Consider the following 14,183-nt stretch of genomic DNA (forward strand, 5'->3'; position numbering starts at 1 on the left):
AGAACCTAGTGGCCAACATCCCCGAGCTGGTGAGGAGAAAGCCCATCTTGTGAGTTTATATCCTGATACTATCATGCTAAAGACTGTGTTATTAAAACCAGTTTTGAAGCATCCAGAAGACTAAAAAGCAATGATGATAAGAATACTGATGAGTGGAAGAAGCATGTGGTTTGGGCTTTTATTTGTGACATATCAGATGATTTGCTTTAATCCACTCATTAGTTTGTCCCCCCCCCCCCCCCCCGTTTTAAAAAAAATCCTTGGCTACCTACTGATTTACAGATAATTTGCATATTCACAGCATGAAAAATGTTGCGTATCTGAGCATGCTGCTATAATGTAAGACTTCGGACGTCCTTTAAGATGAGATATTTGGAACTTTTCTTTTTCAGTAATGGTCGCTGACGTTTATCAGTGCTGTTGGAGGGTTCTCTGACATGTGTTATTCAGTCCCCTAATGGCACATTTTGGTGTCCCCACTCCCGCCCCTACCAACTTCTGAGACTTTAGGTTCAGAGCTTTAGATCTGGAAGTGCTTTTTCTTCTTTCTGTCTCTTCCTCTTGCTTTAATGCGCCCCCCCCAAAAAAAACACCTCTCTCAGTTTGTTTTTAAGAAATGAAGAAATGTTCCAACACGTGACCCACAGCTGCAACCCGTTAACCTTTGCTAATATTAAGTCTGCACTTTGGATCCCTCCTGGGACCTCAAGATAGATGCACTTTTGCTGTTCTAGGCAGCGTGCCCGCCTGGGGAGGGGCCGGGAAGGATGCTCTCCAGCCAGACTCGAACAAATGGAATAAATGTCTTCTCTGCAGAGCATCCTAACAGAATACCTGGCTGGGGCGAGGTGCTCTGGACCCACTCTGTCCAATGCAGTAGCCACTAGCCATGTGTGGCCATGGAGCCTTGAAATGTGCCTAGTCTGAACTGAAATGAGCTGTAAGAGCAGACTGTGTATTGGATTCCAGAGAGCATGTAAAAGATCTCGTGAACAGTTACATGTTAATTATTGTTGAAATAGTAATATTTTGGAGAGATTGGATTCAATGGAACATTTTATTAAAATTCATTTTGCCTGTTTATTTTTACCCTTTTCAATGTGGCTTCTGGAAAATTTAAACTGAACTGTGTAACTTACACTGTATTTTTATTGGACAGCACTGGTCTAGGTGACTGAGATTTGTTTTTAACTACTTTACTAAGCAGCAAATACCATAATTTTAATACGGACTTTTTTTTAAAATATGAACTCCATATGGTAGATATTTAATCTACTCTTGTTTCAAAGTATAATGAGGTTTTGAACAATTTCCAAAGCACTATGGGTTATTTGACAAATTCTCTTTTATGGATACCAGGGTAGCGCTATTGCCACCAAGAAGCTGGCCTAGGCTTTATAATGTGAAACACTTACCCTTGGACCATCTGGTGCTGTTCCATATGGGGCATCTAGGATGTGGTGGGGTGGGGTCATGGGTACTGAGCAGCCACCAGGAGACTTCCTCCCTCCTATCCATGTCCTTCAGCCCCTAATGCTTGTATGAAAGGCCTGCAGTTAATCAAACTTTGAGGATGGGCCTTGATCTTCCAAATCCATGAGCCCCAAGTCCGCAGGGAATATTTTATTCTCACTGGTTTCTGGAAGGTTAAAAACTTCTAGAGAACAGAGCTGTAGGGACCTGATGAAACTGACTACATCACAGGGTTGGACTCAAGAACAGCAATGTCCCTTTCCATCGATTGCTTTGCTTTTCCTTGTGAAATATAGTAACAGATGAAAACTCCACCTCTTGAGAACAACCAGATGACACTGGAAGGCTAGAGATGCAGCCCCCTGCCTTCATCCCCCCCCCCCCCCCCACTGCCCTGGCAGGCCCCATGGAATGTAGTCTCTCTGAGGCCTGGGGGACTCATATTATGTCTCAGCTTGGGAAGAGCAAACACTAGGAGTCCGCTTGAGGCAGGACAATTCATTGACCATCACTGCTCCTCACACTAGTCCCCTTGGATGTTGTAAAAAAGGAAGGTTCTGATTCCCTAATCTGGGCTAGGGGCTATTTAACAAGCTCTTGGGTGATGGCCACACTGCTAATTCACGGACTTTGAGGAGCACGTTCACTAAGTGTCATTAGCTTGCATGTACATTCACAAAAAATCCAGCCCATGGCCCAGGAGATCAACAGCGCCAACTTGACGTTAAATATACCTGGTATACTTTTAAAAATCCAGTATAAAAAGAAATCCATGCCTTAAAACAAAACAAAACAAAAGGTACAATGAAAATTCTTCTCTTTACAAAGGGGTTCATGTCAGGGTACCTTTAAAAGCATCTCCCCTTAGGCATGAAAGCTTCAACTACAGTTTACTAACTGGAAAGAAAAAAATGCCAAGTGAATCAGCATCTGGAAATAAAATATCTCTGAAATGATATAAAAAAGCAATAGTAATGCTGACCGCTTCCCTTACTGAACTTCTGTGTGTGTCAGGTGTGTGTGCGGATGCATAGGGGTTAGCCAGTGGAATCTTCAGAGTATGAGTGTTGCTATCCTCATGCTCCTGATGAGAGAAGTACGGTTCACAGAGTTAGGTCACATGCCAGTAAGAAAACATTCTGAGCAAAACCCAGTGACTCTGGCCTGATCCTGGCCACTTGTCCTTCTTGACCAAGAAACCAATCCCACATCAGGGGAGCCTTGGAACATCATATTTAGAACAGATTGTAATTTATAATGTCTTTCTCTTCCTTGGCAATTTAAGTTAAAATGTCAACTTGAAAAAAAAAGGGTTTCAGAAAGCCCCAAGACGAATGGCACATGTGGCTAGATTAATCACAGGAAGATGAACAAAGTATGCTTTCAACATAGGCTACATCACTGTTAATGGAACATAAAAATCTTGGAAAAGCTATAAGACCATTAAGAGATAGTTAGAACAAATAGCAATCAGCTCAGTAGATAAACAAACACCAATGTGTGCAGCTTACCTGTGAGCAACACCTCTTCCTGCGAGTGACGTTACTAGGCAACAAAACTTCAAACACGCCCCCGATGTTGCCACGAGCCTTTCTCAACTTCCTTTGCTCCAAATTGGAGCAGTCAGACACCATTTGGATGAAATAAACATATGACAAAATATCATACTAGAGTAGATACAAAAGACTACATTCCATATGGTTCCATTTATATGATATTCTAGAAAAGGCAAAATTCTAACGAGAAAAAGCAGATGAGGGATTGCCAGGGGCTAATAGCGGGGGAGGGGATGATTGTAGAGTCAGGAGGAAACTTCATGAGGGTAGTGAAGACGATCCGTAACATGATGGTGGTGGTGGTGATTCAAAGACTCTAGACATCAGAAAGGGAGACAGAACATGAGAGACTCCTAACTCTGGGAAACGAACTAGGGGTGGTGGAAGGGGAGGAGGGAGGATGGGGGTGACTGGGTGGCGGGTACTGAGGGGGCACTTGACGGGATGAGCACTGGGTGTTAGTCTGTATAATATTGGCAAATTGAACACCAATAAAAAATAAATTTATTATTAAAAAAAACAAAGACTCTAGACATTAGTCAGAATTCACTGAAGCGTATACTTGAAATTGCTGAATTCTACTGTATGAAAGTTATGTCACAGTAAGGCAAATTGAAGTATGTATATATAAGAACCTGCACAGCTTCTCTGCTTTTCTGTATCTGCCTCAGAGTAAGCGAAATTTGGTAACCCTCTGGCAACAGAAAATAAACACAGCTTAATTTCAAAATACAGAACTAGAAGTTGTTGTAAAAGAATAATAGCTTCAGCAGCCACTGCACGAGTTGCCAAGACTTTACTGGATGCATTCCATCTCAAGATATGGCGTTTAGTCTCTCAAGGTCTTTGGACACCCAGAAAGTGGGTCGTCTTTCAGAATATCTGCGTCACTGTGGAGAACATGTCACTAAATCAAAAAACCAGCTGGATTTATTCTTAAATTGGCAAAAATACATACTTACTTGGAAGTACTATTAATCCTTTCGCTCACTGGACAGGGAAGATTGGTTTTATGGTGTTGATTACCTTTGGTTCTGTTGGTACTTTATATTCTTCTGGTGGAGGGGATGTATTCGGCATTAAACTTGTGCTTTGGGAAAGCAGAGATTATGTGACTGCTTGATTCTGAAGCTTAAAAGTGTGAAATTAAGACTAATAGCAAATATTTTTACTGAGTAAGTTGGAACACTCAAGCAATTATTTTAATTATTTAAAACAAAATTATTTTGCCTAAAATATTCAATTATTAGTGCCAAAGCATTGTTCTGGATTGAATTCTCCAGATAATTCTGCTTTTGGCAACAAGTTATAGAAAACCAACTTAAAAATGGGCTTATACAATAAGCCCATTTCCTGGCTCATGCATCTGGAATTCTAGAGTTCTAGCAGCAGTTGGGGTTGGCTAGACCTGAGTTTCAAGAATCCCAGGGAGCCATGGTTTCCTCCATCTCTACTCTGCTGACAGGGTGGCTTCAGTTTCATACTGGTTCCCTCCTGGGTATAGGATGGCTGCTAAGTTCTACTTGAGCCCACCATTTTCTCATTAATTCCCTGAGGGGAGAGAGAGATTCTTTCAGGAACCTCTGACTTAAGGTCAGCGAAGGACTTTCTCAAGACCATTTCTCATTGGCTCAAATTGGATCACATGCCCAGTCACTGGCAGGAGGTCTCCCCTACAACTGGAAGCAGAATCAGCGCCCATGAGAATGGGAATTGATGATGTGGGGGGAGGGGTGCGTCTCCGAAGGAGGGGGAGCAGTGGGGGCTCTATTAAGAATGAGAAAATGTGAATGACATGGAGCCAACACAAAAAAGGTACTGTAGGGTCGAATTTAAATCCATTACTTTAAAGGTAACCTGTATTTCTTCTTATTAGGAAAAATTCTCTAGGCTTAAATTTTAATTTTAAGAGAATATTTATAGCAAAAAGGAAGAAAGTAAAACCACTGTAATCCCACTACCCTATGAGAACTATTGATACAAGAATATTTTTAAACATTAAAATAAATATTATACTCTGCATACTGCAGGCACAGTAGAGCATTATGGTTAGCAATATACAGACTTAGGTGTTAGCCCCTCCATTCATCTACTTACTGTCTGTGTGTCCTCGCTGGGTAAGCTACTTATTTTTCCTGTGCTTCAACTTCTCTCTGTGATGGATATAAGAATAATATTTATAAGGTCCAACAGCCCTAACCCTCTAGTTCAGAGGTCAGCAATCTATAGCCTGCCGGCCAGACCTGGCTTACTGCCCGTTTTTATAGACAAAGTTTTATTGGAATCCAGCCAGAGTCATCCATTTATGTATCCATCTATGGATGCTTTCAGACTATAATGGCAAAGTTAAGTATCTCTAACAGAGACAATATTACCCACAAGACTAAATTACTTATAATCTAGCCCTTTGCAGAGAAAGTTTGCCAACCTCTGGTCAGACCAACAGACCTCTCTTGTCTTGTCAAAATCTAGCATGTCAAAAAATAAAAAATAAAAAAAAAATCTAACATGTCATATTTCTGTGGTTATGTAGTAACTTAACCAGTCTGTAGATATGATCAAGAAAAAAATGACATCTGTAGAGCTAACATGAAAGCAAGAGATGCTCAGTTATTTTATCAGAGATAGTTAAGGACTGTGAGTAATTTAAAAATCTATACAGGTATTTAAATGTCAAATTTTCCTGAATTGACCAGAGATCTTGAAATATATGATACATGATCTCTCTTGAACTCTGAGGTGTTGACATTGGGACATGAATGAAAGCACATTTGTACAGAGTCTTATCTAGCCGATAGAAGTCATAGCTATGGAGAGAAGATAAGACTGAAGAGGGAATGAAAGAGAAGCTATAACAAATTATTGCAAATATTGCTTTAGAAGAGAAAAGATTGTCACCATCTGTGTGCTCTGAGGGAGCAGTGGTACAGATGTGTGGATGGGAAGAGCAAACAGGAACTCCCCAGAGAAAAGGGAGTAGTCTGAATGAGCACAGCCAAGCTGATGCAAGTCTGAGCTGTGGAAGATCACTAAGTGTAAAGAAAAGAGTCATTGGAAAAAGTGATACATCCATGGAGGGCAACTGCCCTCATAGTATGGGGTAGTTTTGGTCTTGAGTATAAAGATATTCAAGCTCTAAATTATTTTAGTCAAACTAACTTTTCCATAAAATAGTATTTTAACTAAAGGTTAGATTTTTGGCCAAGTGTGTAATGTCCTTCCTTAAAAATGAAGCGACCATCAACTACAAAGTTTTCTAAAATAAAAATCCTTTGATACATTCAGTGGTGCAATGTGAGCATTAAAATAAAGGATCTCCATCAACTACCTGATTTCAAATCCTGGCTCAACCACCTTCCCTCTAATCCTTGAAGTCCAAAGCCTTGTTTTTCTTATTTATAAAACAGGATTGATAAAAGTAGTAACTTCAGAGTTTTGATGAGAATCAAATGAAATAGTCCACGTAAATCTAACAAATATTCCATGTTCCTTAGAAGTGAAACATTTTAATGTGGAAAAGATACAGAAACTAATTGTGGAAAACATTTTGATAACCAACCATATAATGATATGTTGTTGTAATACACTAAGTTATTTCATTTTTGGTATTCCTGCCTTATTTTTGGAGCAGCAAAGGTGAAGCTAGGTCTTAAAAATCCTTAGAATTTAGAAGAGTACATCAGGGAACATTTTTATAACCATTGTATTCGATAGAGTACAGGTCAACCTGCTGCTGAAACAGAGACCCAAAAAAATATAATGACAGAAAGAAAGAAGGAAAGGAAGAAAGAAAGAAAAAGAAAGAAAGAAAGAAAGAAAGAAAGAAAGAAAGAAAGAAAGAAGGAAGGAGAGAGAGAGAGGGAGAGAGAGAGAGAGAGAGAGAGAGAGAGAGAGAGAGAGAGAGAAAGAAAGAAAGAAAGAAAGAAAGAAAGAAAGAAAAGAAAGAAAGAAAAAGAAAAGTGTCTTTCTCCCTAACATGCCCACCCAGAGGTAAGCAGCCCAGCACGGAAGGCAGCTCTGCTCTGTGAGGGCCTCCATGACCCAAGTTCCAATTATCTTGTTTCTGCACTTCTACTGTCACTTGCAGCAGGTTGTCTAGAAGAAGCTGGTTTTCTAGTGTCATCTTCCATCCCTTAGAAGAGGAAAGACAGTGAATGAAGAGCAAGCCATTTCCTTTTAGGGGATTGGATCAAGAACTTGTGTACATGGCTTCTATTCCCACCCTATTGCTGACATCTTAATCAAAGAGCCACCGATAGTTGGAAGGGAGGCTAGAAAATGTGGCTTTAGCTGGGTAGCCATGTGCCCAAATAAAATTTAGGGGATTCTGTTATCAAAAGAGAGAGGAAAGAATGGATAGTAGAATTAATTAGCAGTCTTCCACAGGTATTGTCATGGAAACTAGTACAATTTCACTGACTCTGAGGCCCTATTGATTGTAAGACCCATCATTTTACGTACCCCCAAGTAAGAAAGCCATGCCATGAAACATATTATTAAATGGATTGTTTTCTCATCAGCTCAGTTGGAGGACAGGTCCCAATTTAAGAGATGTTCAAATGTGAAAAATATGTGTTTTGGTATAGAAGAAATACAGTATTAGAATGACATAGAAAGAGAAAGTCATCCAAAAACATTGATTTTGCAGTCTTCTTTTGCTTGTGTGTGACTTTCCTAGGAGCTGGCATAGACAGGAGACATCAAGCTTTGTTTGACTCATCAAGTGTAACGCTTAGCCTCGTGACTGACAAAGTGCCTGCTGCTCGGTTTCCTTTGCAGTGCCTTATACACTGCAGGCAAACAGCAATATTTATTTCATATAATTAAAGAAAAGACCATCTTCTTGGATGGCCAAATGGAGATGAGCTGAATTTTCCTGAGTCAGAAAGATGCTAGACTCCAGTAAATGGAAGCAAATTGATACCTTTGGTGCTGTGCTTGTTCTTGAATTTAAGATACTCTCATTTGCTAACATAAGGTTGATAATTTAATTTTTAAAAATGCTCATTTGGATCCCACCTGCTTTTGCCCCTTTTACATTTATTTTCTCCAATTCAATAAATGCACAAATGTATTTGACTGTAAAACACACCTCTTTTTCTTGGTTCGTCAGAGCGAACCAGCACCAGGGCCAGGGGTACTCACCAGAGAACAGCCTCTCAGAGCAGCAACCACAGCTTTGTGAATTTGACCATTTATAATGGCTAGAGAATCAAACTCTTCATTCTCAGGTTTTGAGACATAGTCGTGAAAGACCCTGTCAGCTCAGTCAGACCGTTTGACTCGGTGGCTTTGAATCTGGTCAATGAAAATCTATAATATGCAGGTGTGTCTTGCTGTATTTGCTACTGAAATCTGCTTCTCTTGTATAGATCACTGTTACAGATGAGGAAGTTAGTAATCCATCCTTTTTAGATCTGGTGAGGACTCCCCAAATGAGGAAATGCACACTTATTCTTATGTTTGCTTGGTAAGTCTGACTTGTGATGGGCTCAAAAGCTTGTATTGAATTTACCACGCATCCCTTCCTTCATATCAGGCTGAAGTTATGTCTCACTTGGTCTCCGTTGTCTTTCGATGTCGCTCCAGGTTCACAAGTGCGGTGGTTTATCAGGGCCTCGTCATGCGCCTGGGGATTATCGGAGGCAACCTCTATATCGACTTTTTCATCTCGGGAGTTGTGGAGCTGCCCGCAGCCCTCTTGATCTTACTGACCATTGAGCGTTTTGGACGGCGCCTTCCATTTGCGGGAAGCAACGTAGTGGCAGGAGTGGCCTGTCTTGTCACTGCGTTCTTACCCGAAGGTAATAAAACAGTATTAAATCAAAATAATCAAGAATGGGGACCCTCTTGTCCTTAGAAAATGTACCTCCGCCTCAGAATCTGGGGACCAGACAAGCTGTAGTGATGTCACTCAATTTTCTGCTTAAGCAGCGTAACGACTGATCGGTTCTACAGGTTTTTCTGTTTCCTCCATTTTAGGTTCATTTATGGATGAAATAGATGTTGTGCAAAATCTAGCTTGTAGTCATATAGTTTATTCTTGATCACCTTTATTTAACTTACTTTCATGCTATCATTGATCATGCTTACCATATTTCCTGCTTACGGGCCCTGTCGCTGGCCTTGGGTGAAACACCAGGGCTACAAAAGGAAGAAAGGAAGATGCTTGTTGACTTCAAAAGGTTCACCTAGTAAGGGATATGGATACTTTTTTTAATTTGTTTTTCTTTCAAGTTTTTATCTAAGTCTAGCTAGTTAACATATAGTATAAGATTAGTTGCAGGTATAGGATTTTGTGATTTATCACTTTCTTAAGACACCCAGTGCTCATTACAAGTACCCTCCTTAATGCCCATCAGCCATGTAGCCAATCCCCCCTCCACCCATCTCCCCTTCCAGCAACTCTCAGTTTGTTCTCTAGAAATAAGAGTTTGTTTTTCCTTCTTTTTCCCCCCTATGTTCATCTGTTACATTACTTAAATTCTACATATGAGTGAAATCATATGGTATTTGTCTTTCTCTGACTGACTTTATGTAGCATAATACTCTCTAGTCCTGCCCATGTTGTTGCAAATGGCAAGACTTCATTCTTTTTTTTTTTTTTTGTGGCTGAGTAGTATTCCATTATTTCCAACATCTTTATCCATTTATCAGTCAATGGACATTTGGACTTTTTCCATAATTTGGCCATTGTTGATAATGTTGCTATAAACATTGAGGGGGATGGTATAGACACTTTGATGCTTTCACAACTCACTGTGATAAATAAAATAATTGAATTAGTTATAGTTGACCCTTGATGCAGGGGTGGGGATGCTGACTTCCTACATGGTCAAAAACCTGCATATAACTTGTGACTCCCCAGAAACTTAACTAATAGCCTACTGGTGACCAGAAGCCTTGCCCATAACAAAAGAGTTGATGAACAGATATTTTGTATGTAATCTGTATTATATATGTGTTCTTATAATGAGGTAATCTACAGAAAAGAAATTGTTATTAATAAAATTGTAAGGAAAATACATTTATAGTACTGTGTAAAAAAATGTATGCATGTAAATGGACCTATGTGGTTTAAACATGTTGTTCAAGAGCCAATTGTACCAGATTTAGAAAAATAAAGCTCTTTGAAGGCTCTACATGATTAAAAAAATGTAGGTACAAGGAGTGAAATGTATGGTGTAATTAGGAAAAGCTTCACAGAGGTGAGAGCTAGGCACATATGAAGAAGGAAAAGAGATGTGCTAGACAGGGGTGCCTGGCTGGCTCAGTCAGAAGAGCATGTGACTCTTGATCTCAGGGTCATGAGTTCGAGCCCCATGTTGGGTGTAGACATTACCAAAAAATAATACTAATTAACTTCTTTAAAAAAGAAATGTACTAGACAGAAGGGAAGAAGGGAAGGAGAGATTTTTTCCACAGTAGAACAGGGTTCCTAGAAGTAGGAACCATCTTTGAGGGTTCCAGGAGTACATGTTCTCTGTTATCACTGGAATATCCACAAAAAAATGGCTGAGGATCACTTGCCACCAGCGGTGACTGGCCTTACAGGCCATGCCAGGAGCTTGGGCACAGTCCTGAAAACTTCTTTCATAGCCGCATCATGTTGGATGGTGGCAGTGAGGAAGGAGAGATGCGGAGAGCAGGAATTAAGGTCATGACAGTTGGCCTGGGTAGGAGAGAGAGAGGGTGATTTCGGGGAAGTGTCAGAGGTTGTGAAGGGGCTGGGGCTCGATGACCAGGGCATGTGGCAGAGTGGCAGATGACCCCAGATGCATGGTTAACACAACCTGCCTTATCTCTGCCACAGGACAGGGTCCTAGGGAATGTGCAAATTAGAACAAGTTCATTATTTCCGTGTTACAGGATGTGTGGGGTGGGGGTCACTGAGAGAGCAGATTCTCTGGTAGTCCTTGTGTGAGCCCCAGAGAGGCTGTCTTTTCTTCTGAGAATCATCTGAAGATCAAGAAAGAAGGGATAGTATTGTGGAAAAGTGTAAAAAATGATTGCCACCACCAAACTAGGTGTGGGGAGAGAGCCTGAATGAGATAGATGCAACTCCGGTCCTTGCAAATAACGCACAACCTAAGTAGAAGGGTGACGAATCAGGAACATTGGACAGTTCACTGTTGTTTCCATTTTACTCTGACATCGTATCATTTGGGGTTTAATTCCCTACAGCAGGGTCTTCCCTTCTCATGGCACGTGGAATTAAGTATCTGTTGCATAGGAAGTTAGGGAAGGGTGGAGAAATGAGTTACAGGTGACCCATCATTTCATGATGTAACATTCCCCTGGAAGATTCTCTGGGCCCCAGACTGACTGGGGTGATTTTGATGTGTGCTGCATTCTGCGTGATGCCAGAGAGCATTCTAGGCCATACATCCACACCGGCGTTGGAGTAACTAGGTGTGTGGGAATCGAGCTGTTTTGTAGAGAGCACTTTCATATATGGGAAAATATAAGGCAAAGAAAATTTGCCTTTCTGTTTGGTCCTATCAGTTTTATTTTGAGGACATAATTTCCCTTCGAATCATTCTCAGAAATACTGAAAAATAATTGCTCTTATTCTGGACACCTCTTATTTGTATCTTCACAGACTCAGCTGCTGGTATAGTCATAGGTCGGGCATGATTGGCAGGAATAAACCCACATCCCTAATGCTCCTCGGGAGTACCACATTTTAACAGCAGTTCCTCACTTGGGTTGGCAGCCCTTCTACTGAAGGGAGCTCTTGGACTTGGTTACTTGGGCTGTTGAATTAACATTAGAAAGATTTCTCTCAGTCACTCTTGGGGTCAGGAAGAGGAGGGCAGCCCCTGCGGAGAATGCTGATTAGCCTTTTAGCGGAATCAGCTCTAAAATTATCGAGAACAATTTAACAGGATTTCCCTCCACTAAGCACAACTTTTTATGGTCTGAAGAATGGGATTCTGGAAAAAAGAAAGCTTTTCTGGGTGTATCTTCACTTAAGCCTCCCTGCTTTTGACCCAAATTTTTGAACTCTGATTAAAGTCTGAAAACGAGAAGGGTTTCTTTGTCCATAGCCATCTGCATCTTTCATTTGGGTTTGTTTAGGATGGCTACAAACCTAGCCGTTTGGGTAAGTATTCTTCATTTTGAAACAGGAAGGCTGCCTTTTACTTGTATTTCTCTTTAAGTGAAAAGTCAAAAAAAAAAAAAAAAGAAAGAAAGAAAGAAAGAAAAAGAAAAGACAATGTATCTTAATTTACATAGCTCTATTACAAATTTTCTCTACGTTTTATTTCAGAAATCAAAGCAGGTGTATCAGAGGAGATGTAAAATAGTGCTTCTTTAAAATCCTGTATCCTTTTTTCGAAAATTGAGGTATTATTCCCAGCAAACTCTGGCCCCTTGACCAAATTCCTATTCCGAGGCACTGTCTTTGTGCATAGTTCTTCCAGCCTCATACTCATTTGTAAATTGTCTTGTGTTCTTTTGTCATTGCTACTGAAAGGTGTCTCCTGCCACTCCAAGAGGAACGCAGTATATTACTGGGATGGTCAGGAGTTTCTTCCTGCGGACGTCATACTCACACATCATTCACATCATTCACGCTGCCTAACAAATTGCTTTCATTTCACTCTCTAGTTAACGAACAGCGCGGTGCCTTTGGGACTTGTGTTTTATCACACATTTCACCAAAACCTCCAACTCATTGTGGTTAGACAGTGGCCTCTGCTGCTCAGAATGAGTTGAGAGTCTTTCAGAGCAAAGTCAGCATGTAGGATAAACCACGTCTCCTCCAGGATGGACACTTGACAGCATTTTCTGAATATTTTATTCACTTGACTGGTTATTTATCTGTATTCACTGAGTGAACCACATATTTTTTGGGTGTGAGTGTGTGTTTTCATTTGGTGTCTTGGTTTTTGTTTGATTCTTTCCAGCAAACAGTTCTGGCCTCAGTTGTAAACTAAAACTGTCATTGAAGTTACCAGCAGGACTCGCAGAGTAGTCTTGATTCAGTAGAAAAAACCTATAACTTAAGAACTTAGGTTGGGGGGCGCCTGGGGGGTTCAGATGGTTAAGCGTCTGCCTTTGGTTCAGGTCATGATCCTGGAGTCCTGGGATCGAGCCCCACATTGGCATTGGCATCGATGGCATCGGCTTTCTGTTCAGCAGGGAGTCTGCTTCTCCCTCTCCCTCTGCCCCTGCCCTCTGGTCGTGTGCTCTCTCTCTCTCTCTCTCTCGCTCGCGCGCTCTCTCTCTCAAATGAATAAATAAAATATTAAAAAAAAAAAGAAGAAGAACTTAACCTGGATAATCAAGTTATTTCCACAGTAGCAGGCGACATTCTTTGCAGCCCAAGAGCAGCGAAAGGTTGCCCGGTCGGGCTGAGACCCAGGGAATCTGGGCAAGAGCTCCCACTTTCTGTTCCCTGGCACCTGGCACTGTACCACCTGCTCATTGAAGGCTGGGGTGGAATGCATTTCCTGGTCCCCCTCCCTGGCCTTAATGAAAAGGCAAAGCCTAAATAAAACACATGTTTACAACTGTTCTGTGCCAGAGCAGATGGCAGCCCAGCACATCAGCGCAACTCTGACATCCCTCACCGTCTGATGTAACTGTGAATGTGAGAGCTACAGGTGTTCTCATCTGGGAAAAACGTCAAGTACACCAGGACGTCCTCGGCCAGTTTGCAATCAGAACGTAATTTTGTAGCCTCCCAGCTATGAGCTAGACTCTCAAACTATCTTTTTTTGTGTGTGCCTGCCCTCCTAGGCACTTGTATTATTTAGTGAGTATTAGCTCTTTTTTATTTGTTGACTAGTCTGTAGAGAATACACATAAACCTACTGAGCTTGATTCTCTTCTGTCCTCCTCCGCATTCATGCCTACTTTTCTATGAAAAAAAATCATTTTGGGGGAATGGGCAGTAATTCTTCTAGGAGATAAGAGGACCCATTAGTGTGGGGTGAGCATGAATAAATAGGAGTGTAAAAGAGAAAGGTTTCATCTTCAAAGGTGGAAGTCAGAGCGTCCTTAGCTTTGCTTTGGAGGGCAGATAGGAGCTTACTCATGCACCTGTGTCCACTGAGGGAGGATAGCATAAATTGCACGACTCAAGGAATTTAGAGCACTGGCTTTTTTTTTTAAAAAAGATTTTATCTTATTATTTATTCATGA

The 14,183-nt window shown here is 41.0% G+C and overlaps 1 protein-coding gene across 3 annotated transcripts in view; it reads left to right on the forward strand.

Moving 5' to 3' along the window:
- SLC22A3 (solute carrier family 22 member 3) overlaps window positions 1-14,183 on the forward strand; it is an 87,411-nt gene that overhangs the window by 64,608 nt on the left and 8,620 nt on the right. For all 3 annotated transcript variants that reach the window (XM_041739842.1, XM_041739853.1, XM_041739857.1), the window contains exons 6-7: window positions 8,402-8,499; window positions 8,619-8,833. In XM_041739842.1, the coding sequence (XP_041595776.1) occupies window positions 8,402-8,499; window positions 8,619-8,833 (313 nt within the window). The remainder of the gene's footprint in view (window positions 1-8,401; window positions 8,500-8,618; window positions 8,834-14,183) is intronic.

Source organism: Vulpes lagopus, chromosome 2 (assembly GCF_018345385.1).
Source record: "Vulpes lagopus strain Blue_001 chromosome 2, ASM1834538v1, whole genome shotgun sequence".
In the NCBI taxonomy this organism is placed as follows: domain Eukaryota; kingdom Metazoa; phylum Chordata; class Mammalia; order Carnivora; family Canidae; genus Vulpes; species Vulpes lagopus.